Consider the following 16,126-nt stretch of genomic DNA (forward strand, 5'->3'; position numbering starts at 1 on the left):
TCCGATGATCTTAGTCCGAATCAAGAAGTCGACATGACCTGCGTCTGCTTTTGACATTCGACAGCAGTGAGTGCATGGTGCTATACCAATATTTAAAAATGTATGTTAGCAACTTGAGACAGATCTCATTACAAATTTCAATTTTTGAGATTTTGAGTCGTTCTTTCGTGCTGTCTGCAAATTCATTTCTCCGTTTTCATTTCGTCTTTCAAAAAACAGTTCTTTCATAACTATTTATCAACTATAATTGGTAAGATATATTAAAAGTTGTTGAAAACAGCACTAAAAAACCTGGTTTGGATTGTCTTTCTTTCTTCCTAGATTTTATTTCGGCAATGCCACGTATTAGTTTATCCCCTGACACGCTAATAAGACATTTGTTATAGCTATTAAGACAACAAGTATTTTATAGACGATTTAAAAATCGAGATCGTAATTTAAATCAGAGCGACCGCAGGGAGCGAGGATTTAATAGATCGAGATTTTTAAACTATAAAACACGCGTTGTCTTCAAGATTTTTTCTAACACTAACATCTTAACAGAAATTTTAATAATTTCAGAAATTATTCTAAAGTCGGTCTCAATTCTAAATTTCCACCAACACTGCATTCTACTTTGGAAATACAACCGGCAGCACTGTTTGGTGAAAAATGCGTCAGATTGTATTTGTTAGGTTATCTGCCAATTTCCGTTTTTACAACTCAAAATTTTAGAATAAAGGGAAAGAACGAAAACCTTTTTTAAAATGCAGCAAGTAAGTAGGTAGAAAATCAAATTTTAAAAGCAAAATAAACTTAGGAACTAATTTTAATGATTTCAATCATATTTATAAAATAATTATATTGCCAACTTTGGTTATAAGAATCCCTAATTTTGCCAACATAATTCAACAGGTGGTGGAAATTTAGAATTGAGACAAACTGTAGGCGCGTCACAATACACAAAATGCGGAGGTTGCCGTGGGTACTATGGTAATAATATCAACAAATTTGGAAAAAAAAAACAATTTTCATCGTTGAAATGTGCCAAAACGTTTCAGAAGAAATCAGAAAAAAGGGGCAATTTGTTACCAATGAAGTCTAAAATGCATACGAAAAGGTGTGTGTTTCGTTTCAAGGCCGGAACAATAAAAAACGGAGGTGACGGAAGATGTCATTTTGGCTTTTCTTGATATGGGGTAAGTGTGTAGAACTTCATTAAAAGTTAATTTAGATTACGGCAAGAATCATTTGAAGAAAATGTAAAGATTGCCAGTTTTCGATGGCCGGGCACTTGCATTGGATGAAACAGCAGAAGTTAAAGAAGAAGATGTTAGGAACAAGAGCACGAAGCTAATGTGGCAGTTCCAATTCAATAATTGTACTTTTTACTTTTGTGATAATAATTACTGTAAAAATGATGAATAAAATGTTACTTGAATAATATGTGTGAGCGTATTTTATGACTCTATAAGTTACGTTGCTATTGACGACGTGTCTTATAGAGAAAAGCGTATTCTATGGGAAACATAAGGTGTGAGCTCAAATGCACCATGGAAACAGTATAAGATATTAGTGTTAGAAAAATGTATTTTTTCTTCAAACGTCCGTAAATTATGACATTATCCTGCTGCATTGATAATGCTAAAGTGTCACTTCATTGTCATGGCATCTAACGAGCTGACGAGCGGCAGATAAAGTTATTATCTCCGCTGAGGGCGTCCGTGAAGTTATTATCTCCGCTGATGAGCGGCAGTAAAGTAAACTAGCTAAATCATTGGAAATTCCTACCTGGTTTCTTAACATGTCTTAAATAATTTGTTAGGAAGGTTTGAAGAAAAAATAGTATATGTTATTCGGAGCAAAAATGGTTTTATGTTCTTTGGCTGGTTTGTCTGTCTGCCTCACAGCGTTCGGCAGCCAATCTACTAGCCGCAGCACATAAAACTTCATTTTTGCTCCACATAATATACTATTACACGGGAACGAGATAATAACGGTTCGTTTCTGCCAGTGGTTGCTGTTCAAGAAAGAGTTGCGTAGCTTTTCGTTGGCATCATACGGTGGAATTTCAAGCAAAATTAAACAAAATCATCACAAATGTGGTTAAAACCTAACCTAAAAATTTGACGTCGTTAATGCAATAAACGTACAACTCGCGTCTTGCTCTAATCGCATATGGCCAAGCGAGATGTATGTATAGTGGGACGCGCTTAATATAAGGGTGCGTACAGACTACGCGAACCGAGCATGTAATGTAACATGTAATGTAATGCTCGTCGCAAAATTGGTGCCACGAACAGCCGACGAACCGAGCGCGCAACGAACAGCTTCTATACTCCGTTCACTGATAGATCGCACGCCTTTTTACAGACACAGAGACGAGTGTCTATGCTGCAAAAAGTCGAATAGCGCACATAACATTTGTTTATCATTAATACATACTCGAAGAATAAATAATTCAACTTCATTCAGATTCACAGCTGTAATTCTGTTAACAACATCATAGCCGTAGGAAAACTAGTGGCGGGATGGAGAGTGCACGTTTCTCAGGTCCTCTCAGGCTGTTGATGTTACTCTGGAAACTTTAAAAAACCCGCGTTTTTGAAAGTTGGATTTATACACACTGAGGCGTGCTTTAATTAAGTATGTAAAATAGGTTACCAATAAAAAAATATGTAACCATCACGGGTGCTGTGCCCGTATTTCGGCGATGGTCAGAATAAAATGGATGCCCGTTTTGGGGCCGATTTCTAATTTTACCTGAAAAGGTAGGAGGTTACAAGGAAGGGATTCGTGGCTAAAGTGTGCTTTCAAAATAAAATTTTCATTCTCCCGCGAACGTACAAGTAGTATCTTTTTTCGAGATTTTCGGTCCTATCATTGTCAATAATTTGTCAAAGTCTGTAGGAGACATTCTTGTAAAATTTTTATAATGTCCACTGACATGTTGAAATTTTAAATCCTGCATAAGTTCACTACCGACGCGTTTTCTATAGAGTTCGGTTCGCCACCAACGTCGCCGCTTCTTCTCTTTTTTAATCATATTGCACCAGTCGCAAAATTAAAAAAAAAGGCAAAGCCATAACTGCACATCTTCGGAGAAAGTAGGTAGAATGTTGGTTGTTTTTTAGTTTTGGTACCGAAAATAGACTCCGTGTCATCAAAAAAAAAACGAATTATTGTTTAAAAAAATTAAATTATAATCGAAGGTAAAATAACAAGACCTAATTTTTTTATCAAATTTAACAAATTAGGTCGCGTTATTTTTGGCATGATTAATTCCAGAATTCAAACTTTAACGTTAATTATTTATTTTTTCCGTTGACCGCTTGTTAATTTCAATATTAATTAATTATTTTGTCTAAATTATAGTGTATTAATGGACCTCATTAATACACTATTTTTCATTAATCAACGATTTTTGCGATTTTGACGTTTTGATGATATTTTGATGTATAAACAACCTCGAACATGCGTTGTTTGCACTTACCAACACTGCAGCAGGTAGTGCAGCAGGGTTTTCTATATTTTATAGCTCCATAACTGCACAATTACGAATTCACTTTTTCAAAAGCCGACATTTTTGGTTATAATTTGCATGTCATATTTTTCAAAGGTAACTAGGTTTCCTTAGCAACCGTGATTTTTACGTGAAATTGAATGTGAATGGAGTTGACGTCTTCTGACATTCTTTGTGGAAAAGTAAATGGAGAGTGTTGAAAATTTTAAAAATGGCCTACCCTGAAGACAAAAAAAGGATGAAGGTATTTATAAGCTGTCATCTTTATGGAAAAAGATGAAATTGGTTTTGATTTGGCTTTAATTTCAAAATTTGTCACCAAAAAAAAAAAGTTTGCGGTCAACGAAAAATTTTTGTAATTAACTCTTTTGTTAATGGGCGATTAATAATCTCAACTATTAAAGCCACTCACTCGCTACACTCGTTCGTGCTTTAAACAGTTTCGATTATTAATCGCCTTCATTAACAAACTAGTTTATTAAATAACTATTAATACTTACAGTTATTAAAAACACAATTATTAAAAACAATTTGGGAATCTGACTGGCGTAACATGCAATTTTATTCGTTTTTGACAGAAGACAAACTAGGAAGACGATTTATCCGCGATAAACATTTTTGATTGGATGAAAGCAAGCGCTGAACACGCACGTTTGATGTATGTGGGAATTAATCTGTAGTAATATAACAATAATTGACTTAAACATCGGATTGATTTGCGAAGCTGATGGCATGCTCCATCTCGACTTACAACAAATTGACACAATTCGCATTATTTTAGAAAATGTGAAACTTATTTATTAGTTACTGTAAAGAGTTGCTTTCAAAAATAATAATAACCTATTTATTTTGTTCAGCATAAATGAAAAAACTACAGTGTTTCATTTGACAATCAAGACCGTTTAAATAAGGGACAAAAACTAATGGGAACTGAAATTGTTGGAGATTAGATTTATGAGTTTATGACTGTGGTCAGCTCCCTTTGTGGAGATGCGTTTGTGAATGGCGCTTTGTGTTCGTCAGAAAACCGACACTGAGCGGAGCACTGCGAACCGTTCGTGGCGCGCATGCGCTCTCGAGGTTCACAGCTTCGCCGTCCAAATCAGACGAACGCTTCCTTGTAATTTATTTAAAGAGTAGTAAGTTATGGTATGTATTTAATAAAATGTATGGATCACCATATTTGTAAGACAGCCTAACAAATGAATGAGTAAATGTTATAATCAACAGCAACTTCGCTCCTACCTTTTCAGGTAAAATTAGAAATCGGCCCCAAAATGGGCATTCAGTTATTCTGAGGGACAAGCACCCGTGATGCTTAATAATATTTTTGCATCATCGGAACTATTAATAAATAGATAAAATGTTCTTTTTAATTTATTAAATTGTTTGATTTTTCCAAAGAAGGCATTTTTTACATTTTTCATACTAGTTTATGGCCCATTGCTCTGCACGCGATGCCGAATCTAAACAATAATTTCTTATTTGATTACTTACCGTCTTTTGATAAGTAAACATGTTCATGAAATCGGTAAACACGTGAAAATGACCGGTGGTGCAAAAACGTTTTCTACTGACAAATTGTCATTACAAAAGTTTACCTGTAAAATGGTAAAGAAAAAAAAATTTCTTCATTTTCTTCATTGTAGCTACTTTTAATTCGTTAAACAAATTTCTGAACTAACAATATTTGCGTTAATACTTACCTGCCTTAAATTGAGATTGCACATCGAAAACGCGTATTCTTTTTGGAGATTTTTGGGTCCTATTTTGGTTAGTAAATTCTCACCGTCTGTGGGAGACATTCTATTAAAAATTTTATGCTGTCCGCTAATATGTTGGAACTTTAAATCTTTATAAAGTTCGTCGAGCCTTTTTCTCTTTTTTCATCAGATTCCACATAATTCTTACTGCATCACTACACAAAATTAAAGCTAACGGTTTTTCGTTATCACTCTTATCACATACAGGTCGCTAAAAAGTATCGATACAGCTAAATATTTTCAAAATATTACATTTAAATCCCCCGTGCCATTTAAAAAAAAACAAGTTAGTTTTGCATCTTCAAAATAAATGACGTTAGAAAATTGAAAAAACTATCAGATGATAAAATTTAAACACTTCTACCTGTGTGCCAAATTTCAATGCGTTCTGCTAAACCGTTCTGAAAATATTTAGCTGAATCCATACTTTTTAGCGACCCTGTATAATGTAGCTGTAATGACACGCAACCTCGGAACTATCGAACTGAACTGAGACGATTATAAAAAAAATCACTTAAAAACATAACGCACTGAAAAATACAAAACTCTCCATCCAGCCAGTAGTTATCCTATGCCTATGATGTTGTTTACAGAATTACAGCTGTGACTCTAAATGAAGTTTCAGTACAGGTATTTTCAATAATTGTTATAAACTGTTGTTGGAATTATTTATTCTTCGAGTATTAATGATATAGCAAATGTTATAAAGTGTAGACACTCGTCTCTGTGTCTGTAAAAAAGCGCGCAATCTATCATCAGTGGACAGAGTATAGCTGTTCGTTGCGTGCTCGGTTCGTCGGCTGTTCGTGGCACCAATTTTGCGACGAGCATTACATTACATGTTACATTACATGCTCGGTTCGCGTAGTCTGTACGCGCCTTAATACGTACCATAGTTCAATAGTTGTTTTACATTATGTTGAAAAGAGATAGCAATATAACAGTTGTTCTGCTTATTAATTGATCCATCGGACTATAATTAAAAACTGGACTTTATTTACCTATGACATTACTCCTTTCGATCATTTCCATAGAAACATTTACAAACTGTGTGTTTGCACCTAGGACTTTATTGTGGAGTTGATGTAACGATGGTTGCTAATGAAGTGAACAAATTCAGACAAATTTTCCCTATTTATAGGCGTCGAAAATATACAGTGAGCGGCAAAAGTATGGAATAAATTCCTTAAAAATTAAACAAAATTTTTTTCAAAAAAATCTTTGGACAGGTCAATTTTAGTTTATAAAAATACATGTTTTAGTACCAAAGAAAATTCCAAGCAGTCATTTGTTTTCGAGTGATGACATCAACGATACTTTTTTTAAATGGAAACCCCCTATTTTTTTTATTGATTCTGATAGCCCTTATAATTGTCTAAATGACAGTATAAAAATTTTGTTATCTTACATAAGGAAATTTTTGAGAAAAAAAATAATAAAGTTGGAAAAAATAAATTTTATATCGAACAAAAGCAAGTCAAAAAATCAAGTAGGTAAATCGAACAGTCAAATGTTACTGTCAATTTCATTCGTATGTGTTATTTGTTTTACAAAACGTTTTCGAAAATGACTCATTTAACAGAAACACAACGTATAGAAATTTTAATTCTGATTGGGTGCTGGGATAAAACTAAAACAGGGGGAATTTCTTCATAAACTTGCTTATTGTCAACAAGCTGGGGGATGGCAATTCAAAGATTTAATTCCATAATTTTAAGTACTTACTAACACAGTTTTTGACTTGTTTTTGTTCGTTATACAATTTATTTTTTCCAACTTTATTATTTTTTTTTCTCAAAAATTTCCTTATGTAAGGTAACAAAATTTTTATACTGGCGTTTAGATAATGAAAAGGGCTATCAGAATCAAAAAAAAAAATAGAGGGTTTCCATTTAAAAAAAGTATCTATGACGTCATAACTCGAAAACAAAAGACTGCTTGGAATTTTATTTTGTACTAAAATACATACAATGTATTTTTATAAACTAAAATTGACCTGCCCAAAGATTTTTTCTAAAAAAATTTTGTTTAATTTTTAAGGAATTTATTCCATACTTTTGCCGCTCACTGTATACAAGCATATAGGGTAATTTCCATCCTTTTCATTTCACCTCCAAAAGTCATTTACGCAGAATTATTTTGTGTCAACTTATTTCAGAATCACCTGTATGTAATGCACGCAGTATGAAACGAGACTGATAATTAAAAAGCCATTTGTGAAGAATAATATTGCCATCATAATGCATCACAAAACAATAGTTTATTACAATTTTCATTAAAAGATAAAACTTTTATGATTCATTTTTTAATTGCACAATGTTTTCTAAAAATATTTCCACTTTTGTCGTATACAGAAAATAAGAACAGGACAAAACTAATTTAAGTATTATGCACGTTCGCTGATGTTTTAAAAGACTTAATATTTTTTAATGGCTTTTGTGGTGGTACAAAACAGAATTCACGTTACAGAAACCCTAGTTTTTTATCAAACTTGTGGAATATTAGTGCCTTCTAGCAAATTACAGAAAATGTATCAGATTTTTATAATTTACTGCATTTTACAAATTTGCGCTTACTCGAGCTTGCATTGAATGTCTGTGCACTGCAAAAGGCGTTGTTGTCTTGTAAAGCAGTAAAGCCAGTTTTCGACTAGAAAAATTCTCGAAGATCGGCTTTTTCATGTCGAGCAGAACAAAGAATATGACCACATGGGTAAGTATAAATAGTGTAATTGTGCATACAGGTATCAAAAAATGCAGTGCATCTACAAATTGCAGCTGCAATACAAGACTTTGCATTTTCCAATTTGATTATTTCGTTGAACTGTGATAAATCCGGTTCAGAATGTGCTGTCCTGGTAATACAATTTTTTGGTTGGTCATTGTCACTGATTTCAATACGGCTCCGGTGTTAAGCCATTTAAACCCCTTTGCTTATTTTTTACATGAACTGGGTGGATCGAATATTACCCAGACCGATAGCGATCAAAATTGGAGGCTTATTGCAATTGGCCAACCTTACACCGCAATATTACAACTGAAATTGGATATAATCTGCGGATATTAGTGACAGATGCCATAAAATATAGCCCAATTAGCAATAATCTTCGAGACTGAATCATATCGTGTCCTTGTATACACGACTTACGACTTCATGTTTTCGAACATAATAAAAAACAGAGTCTTCACGGCGATTACCAGTTAATTAAGGAAGATACCAATTACAGGAATTAAGAGAAGGATTAAAAAAGGATAAAGGTCCGATTGGAACGTCGAGAATTGTGATTTATAGAGTTCGGGCCTGCTGATTGGAAACGGTGCAAATGAGAACATCCAATTTTTACATTTCAATTTTGATTTTAATTTAAATTTTTTACTTATTTAGATATTCTTATTTATTATTGGTTAACATAATATTTCTGCTGTGCATACAATTAAACTTCCCATTTAGTTGTTATGACTTATGACTAGACTTGGGCGAAAAATAGTGAGCGCGTCAAGAATACCTCCCACCATCACGATCCAGTGCAGCGCGCTCGTATTATAAAACGATCCACGGTTCACGCTCGCAGCGAAAAGATAGCGGTGCGACGCTGTAGCGGACTGGTGGGGAGCGCCAACTATTTTCCGCCTAACCCTACTTATGACACATTAAATTGTATACAAATATGTTTACGATTGTTAATTAAGTAATAATAACTAACTGTTGACAAATATAGACTTGATTTATTAAAACGTAAATCGTGAACCTTAAGAAAATTTTGAAAAAAATTAGTTTTAAGCTAATAATTTTTAGAATAGGTCTAAACTGTTGGATATCTTATTTTGTCTATATTTTGTTTAATCAACAATAATTTCTAGTGTGTTAGATGAATTTTTACCGAGTGATCAAAAAGAAAACAAATCAAGAGTGCTACCTCATCTTTTGTTTTATAGAAACATTTGTCTTAGCTTGATCGTACGCATAAGTATACTGGCTATACACAGTCGTTTTATTGGTTGTCTAGCTCTCGAAAAATTTATTATTAATTAATTAATGCTTTATATTCAATGGTAAAACCCATTTTATCACTTATTAAGGGATAATTGTTGCTTACAATTACAATAAACATCTGTAAATTTTTCAGAAATCGAAAAATTGTTTTCTAGCTTCACAAGAGCACATGGTTGACATTTCTTTGACATTTCAGTGAAAAATACAATCTTACGAATGTAAAATGTTGCTCTTGTTATCATTTGTATCATAATGTACTAGGTATTTTGAAAGTGTGCAGATGACTGAGAATCTCGATTATTCCAAAATTTCAAACATAACATACGTAGATATACAAATCCACCAATCAAAATTCGCCATTTAATAAACCTACATGGGTTTACAGGGATGGCCTTTTGATAAAATCCCTACTGCTCAACCAACGGCATTTTTAATAATAGACAATAATTGCTTTCAAACAACCACAGCAACATCTATTTATATTTAAATAAATAGATGTACGAGTATTTAAATATTCATATTTATAATTCTTGGTACAATTGTATGTTTGCCCTAAATAATTTAATCAAATGCCATTCGAGCTTCGAATTATTAACGATTAAATTACTCAAACTTCCTGTACAGCGACTCAAATCGTGACCAAAAGAACTTAATATTTATTTGTACAGCAAGTTATCGTAACTTAATCGATAAATTTAAAGCTCTTGAATATATATACAGGCTGATTCACGTAGCCCGTTCATTAGAAACTTTTTGATTTCTCAAAATCATATTAATATGAAACTTGGTAGTTGACGATACTTGACTACTCCAAGTTGAAATGAAATAGTTTCAAAATGGCGGCACTTCCGGAAATACCGGAAATCGATCCCATCTTTGTTTTTTAAATAGAAAGGCCCCATTTTGACTTCACATTTCGATTCTACGTTATCTTTTGAGCTGAGTACGTCTTTTTGGCAATACTTATCTGTCATCGTTTTTGACCTGTGTCATCTTTTTTGCAAAAAAGTGAGGTTGCAAAGCTTCATTAAAAAATTTATAATTCCTGAACCATCAGAATAAATAATTTATTTTTACTTTACTGACTTGCCTAAGAGTTGGCCGCTTTTATGCGCTATCAACAACATTTTTTTATGTTTCATACGCCTACTGCAATTTTTTAAAAATGAGAATTAAAAAATGTCGAAAACTTAATTTTTTTAAATGGCAACTACCGTTTCTGATACTAGATATAAATGTAAAATTAAATTTTAAGGCCACTTTTATTAACATTATGTATGCCTAGGCGTAATTTCAATTTTTTGAATAAAATATTCTTTTTTATAAGCAATTGTTTTATTTGAATTTTTATTCAAAAATAGCATTGCAGTAAATATTAGATAACAACAAAACAATAAAAAATAAGCAAATTAACAAAAAAATATTTTAATGTAAATGATTTAATTGAAAATATTTTGTTGTTGTTAATTTGCTTATTTTTTATTATTTTGTTATTATCTACTGTTTATTGCATGTGATTTTTGAATAAAAATTCAAATAAAATAATTGTTTCATAAAAAAAAAGAATATTTTACTCAAAAAATCGAAATTACGCCAAAACGACTGTGAATAGACATACACAATGTTAATTAAAGTAGGCTTAGAATTAAATTTTACATTTAGGTACATCTAGTGTCACAAATTGTGATTGCCATTTAAAAAAATTAAGTTTTTGACATTTTTTGATTAGCAATTTTGAAAAATCTCAGTAGGCGTATGAAACAAAAAAATAATTTCACTAACGGCGGAAAAGATCGGCCAGGTCTTTAGGAATTCAACTAAAAAAAATCAATTATTTATTTCCGATGGTTCAAGAGTTATAAATTTGTTAATGAAGCCCTGCAACTTCGCTTTTTTGCAAAAAAGATGACATAGGTCAAAAACGATGACAGATAAGTGTTGACAAAAAGACGTTCTAAACTCAAAATTTAACGTAGAATCGAAATGTGAAGTCAAAATGAAGCCTTTCCGTTAAAAAAATAAAGATGGCGTCGATTTCCGTTATTTCCGGAAGTGCCACCATTTTGAAAATATTTCATTTGAACTTGGAGTAGTCGATTATAGTCAACTACCAATTTTCATATTAATATGATTTGGGGAAATCAGAAAGTTTCTAAGGAACGGGCTATGTGAATCAGCCTTTATATTAGTTTGTGTAATCTTTTATTAATAAAATGGTTTTCTCGTTGGAACATGACATAAATGTCACCAAAAGTCACCAGAATTTATTGCCAACTCAATCAGTAATTGTTGGTCACACGGTATTTCCTTATCAATAAAAATTAACTTTTGACACTTCTTAGGTGCTGTAAAAGTTTTTTCCTTACAACAGATTAATGAATACTTTTGATATATCATTAATAACTACTAAGTGAAAATAGAGAGCAAAATTGAGCTTGGTGGGAAAAAAATCCTAGGAATCCATCAATAATTACTGGATTAATTAGCTACGAGTATCAAAAAACAAAGAAGCGAACTATTAAGAAGTGTCAAAAAAAAATCACCTCCTAACTTGATGTTTGTTAAAAATCTATTCGAGATATTATGAACAAATTTTAAATTTTGCAAAAATAATTACAATGACAGTTTGGATTTTTTTCAAAAGGAGTTGACAGTTAATAAAAAATACTTGTCTGTTGCGAATGGTAAAATGTTTGGAAATAATGAATGACAAAGGAACCTAATCTTCAAATTTAAAACAAAAAATTAATTTCCACAATTTTGAGAAAGAAGTACATAAACTCCATCCATTTTCAATATACGGGGTGATCAAATAGGACTGTTTAAGTTGGTAACACTGAATAGTATTTTAAATCGTATAACAGGAGTAACTTTCGGTTGTTGATGGCTTGTCGTTGTTAATGCTATACCTACATCAGATATTTGTCAAATAAACCAACAAAACATATCCGGTTGCAGTGTTATAAATAACCGAATTAAAAAATTTTCTTAATTGTACTGCCAACTTAAACAGTCCTTCTTGATCACCCGGTACATTACTGTTAGGGAATTTTCTTTTTTTGTGTTGCAATGAAAGTGTTTTATTTTTATTTGACACTGTGAGATTATCATTATTGAAAAAAATACGATTAAGTAGCGATATCATGGAGGCCACAGGCAGTGTTATAAAGAGAAAATGCCTCACTTTAGAGATAAACCAGAGTGTTCACCGCTGTTTTAAAAACATTTGGGAAGAAAATGGTCCAAATTTGGGGAAGATGTCAGTTTACTGAACGGTTGGGGAAATTTTTGCGGTAAGTTGATAAATTCACTTTTCATTTAAATTGATCTATTTTAGTGTTAGCTTCAATCTCCTTCAGATATCTGAAGGGAAAATACGGAGTAATTTCTGGATCGGGGGCACAGGCACAGAATGGAAACGACGCGCGATGGAATAGTGAAGAAATATTTGCATTGTTGTGCGCTTTTTTTAATTACAAGACCGCCGGCCTTCAGGCTTGACTTGAGAGGGTTTGCTCCTGAGCACTATTCATTTTGAATGTATCATGCTTCCACCCTGTGTCCTGCTCTGAAATCTTTTCGTTAAAATGTGTTTATGTACAAAAAAAAATACTTGCTGGTTTCAATGCCGGTATTTAATATTAACCTGTAGATACCATATTTTAAGTAAAATATTCAAAACTAGTTTACTTTGCTTGATTGCGGGTCTCGATTAGAGATTTGTCAAAAATGACAATAATCGTACATTATAACCTCTTTAAAATACACATAACCTGAATTATTACCTGTGACATTGCATTTACAGTGGAAAAAAGTTGTATCCTATTACACCACAAAAGTTACTAAAATCACTAGATTTATTTAGTTGTGTATATTGAAAATGGATGGAGTTTATATAGGTTCTGTAGATACTCGTAAGACATAAAAATATTTTTGTGTATCTTTTTTTGTAATCTTGGCATTTTTAGAAAATGACGAAAATCTGATAGACTCCGTCCACTGATAGATTGCACTTTTTTAAATATCCTTAGATAACAAAATCCCCAAACCATAACATTAAGATATTATCAAAGTATCGTAGATTGTGTTGGTAATACCTTGAAACATTCGCGCCACTGATTCTCATTGGTTCTTATAAAACCCACGCGAAAAATAAATTATATGACATTTCAAATTTGAAACTGTCAGTGCTGTCAAGTGGTTTAAGCATTTAGATTTGCGACTTTTCATTTTTAGAGCTATGTTTTGCGTTCCTCTGCTTTTAAAAGTTATTAGTTTTGATCGTGCTGCTGTTTTGATCTGTTCCGTTGCGATTTTTGTTGATTTTTTTGAATTTGTGAAGTAAGTGCGTGCCTCAAGAATCTAGCATAATGAACACTTTAAGTGACATTACCAACATCGAAAATGAGTCAGAGGTAATTTTTGTTCATGCTTTAAATAAATCTTTTGTTTGTGTTTAGCCATTTCCGATAAAAGCTGGATATTTTAATTTCAGTAGCCAGCTTTTTTCGGAAATTAGAAAATGAATTGTGCCTTACATTTTTAATTCCGTCGGGCACATTATCACTCGTGAAATACCCTGTATTAATAAAACCCAATGTATTACTCTTACTATACTGAAGTTTTCTTTCGTCTTTCCTAAATGCAAACATGCAGAATAATAATAAAACATCACGTATAAACCTGCTCTTTCCATTTTTTAAATTTCGCGCCGAATCTATTTGTTGTAGCGTAGAGCGAACACTTTTAGTAACATTTATGTCAAGCAATCTATGAGTGGACAGAGTTTATAAATTCTAATTAACGCTGTCACTGTAGAAGATGATATTTCAAAATTCAAATAAACAATTTTTCACTACAAAAATATAAAAGAATCGTTGACCAAATGCTAATAATTAAGTACATATGTATATTAGAAAAAGTTATTGTTTATACGAGGTCATTATAAATGATTGTACCATCGTAGGTGGCTGTGCCCTATGCTTTAGATGCGCCGCCGCCGCTACGCCCACTAGTTGTTACAAACATTTATAATGAAAACCCTCAAAAGAGGAAATTTTGCAGAATTTGTTTAATTTTAGCTTGTGTGAAGCGTCTTACAAAAATGACAACACAGCAAAACAACGTAAAAATAATTCCTATTTTTCCTTTATTTTCAAAATTCTCTCGGACTACGGGCCAGTTTATAGAAAGAGAATTAAATATTTAATTCGAATTAAATTTTAATGCGCGATTAACCCGTGAATCCGAAACTTCGATTGGTTCAATCTGATCACGTGTTTAGTTAATCTTGCATTTGATTACGATTAACTTAATTTAACTTCTGTAAAAACTGGCCCTACATTTGTTGATTTGACTGATTCTTGATTTTTTTAAAATTGGTTTTTAAATGTCATTACATATTATGTATTATAAACACGAACAATATTAACTCTCAAAGTATTTTAGAAAAACACTAATTTATTAATGTTTAAAAATGTTTGCAATGTTATGTAAATTCTGCAATGAATATCTCCTTCACATTTTCTGTGTTATGCAATCAGGCACCTGATGATTATCGTTTAAAATTTTAAAATTTACTTTCTTAAATAAATCGGTCATCAGATTATACCTTGAACAGATTAATAATTGCTTTATGTAGGCTACAGATTGTAGTTAAGAAAGATCAGAATAGAAAAATCTCACTGTCAGATAGAATAAGCTGAAGAAGAAATATCCAGGTTGACTGATTTTTGAAAGATTTCAAGAATTTTCTAAAAAGATTTTTTTATACTACATATGATAATATGTATATGAAAAATGTTTGGTATGTGGTTTCACTTTATTTTAACTAGTTCAGGATTCTGAAAGTGAAATAGGAAACATTAAATATTTAGATCTAGCTGTTACGTAAATATCGAACACTGAGGGTCTTATTTTTATTAAAATAATAATAACAAAATACAATCAATTAATTTATTGTATGTTGTATGTACGTACGTACGTATTATGTATGTATGTTATGTATGTATTTAATTGATGATTGATAATATTAAATTTCTTTAAAAATGTTATAGATATTTCTATAAGGAAAACGTTTTCGTAAATTGATTGGAACTATTTGGCAACAAGCAACATAAAAGGGAGAATTTTGTTAAAACTTAAAGCAGTATTCATACTGGACTGTTGCAAAATTTTCAACTTGAACATGTTGCCACAGGTTTTTTGTTTTTCTTTTGTACCGAGAAATTAGAAGAGAAATATTCGTATGCATTTGCAATTGTGCAACCGATAAAAAAATTGGCATGCACGTGCATTCGTCGCGCACACTCATCCATATGTTTCATCCCCTACCGCAAACACCGCCCTGAATTAGTTTTTCCGCGAAAATTGCGAACGTTAACTCATCTGGCGAGCGTCGATTTGTTGTGATTTTTCCATTTCGTGATCGCGAATCCAATCGAGCACGAATTTCATCAGGCGCGCAAATTGGAGTCTTACATGTTTGTCGGGTCCAGTCCTCGCAATTAGACCTCTTTGACTGTTGACATTGTCGGAGGTGTCGCCGCCGGCTCGGTTCGAACGGGAAGATCTGCGCCGTGTGGCTAGCTTTAAATAAACAATGCTAAAATAAAATGAAGGCAACGTGTGCTACTTCGGAAAAATTCGGTATACGTACCGAAACCGACATCAGACCTGATGAAATAATTCGCCTGGCAATTGATGGTTGCCTATGCACGACCTCACAACACCACAGCCAGTTCACTCGTCAACTCCAATTGCCACATTTTCTGGAAATGGCAAATTGTTTAGGTTATGGAAAAACCGGTGGAAAACTGGAAAGGCAGGTCATGGCCGGTTTCCCAATCATTCAATCGACGCTTGCGCT

At 32.6% G+C, this 16,126-nt stretch overlaps 1 protein-coding gene across 1 annotated transcript in view; it reads right to left on the reverse strand.

Moving 5' to 3' along the window:
- fdl (fused lobes) overlaps window positions 1-16,085 on the reverse strand; it is a 91,356-nt gene extending 75,271 nt beyond the window's left edge. Inside the window, exons 1-2 of the mRNA XM_069040081.1 lie at window positions 15,917-16,085; window positions 15,739-15,846 (exon numbers count right to left, since the gene is read on the reverse strand). Of these exons, the coding sequence (XP_068896182.1) occupies window positions 15,739-15,846; window positions 15,917-15,928 (120 nt within the window). The 5' untranslated portion in view covers window positions 15,929-16,085. The remainder of the gene's footprint in view (window positions 1-15,738; window positions 15,847-15,916) is intronic.
- Window positions 16,086-16,126: the final 41 nt, after the last annotated feature.

The sequence above is a fragment of the Tenebrio molitor genome, chromosome 2 (assembly GCF_963966145.1).
Source record: "Tenebrio molitor chromosome 2, icTenMoli1.1, whole genome shotgun sequence".
Taxonomy (NCBI): domain Eukaryota; kingdom Metazoa; phylum Arthropoda; class Insecta; order Coleoptera; family Tenebrionidae; genus Tenebrio; species Tenebrio molitor.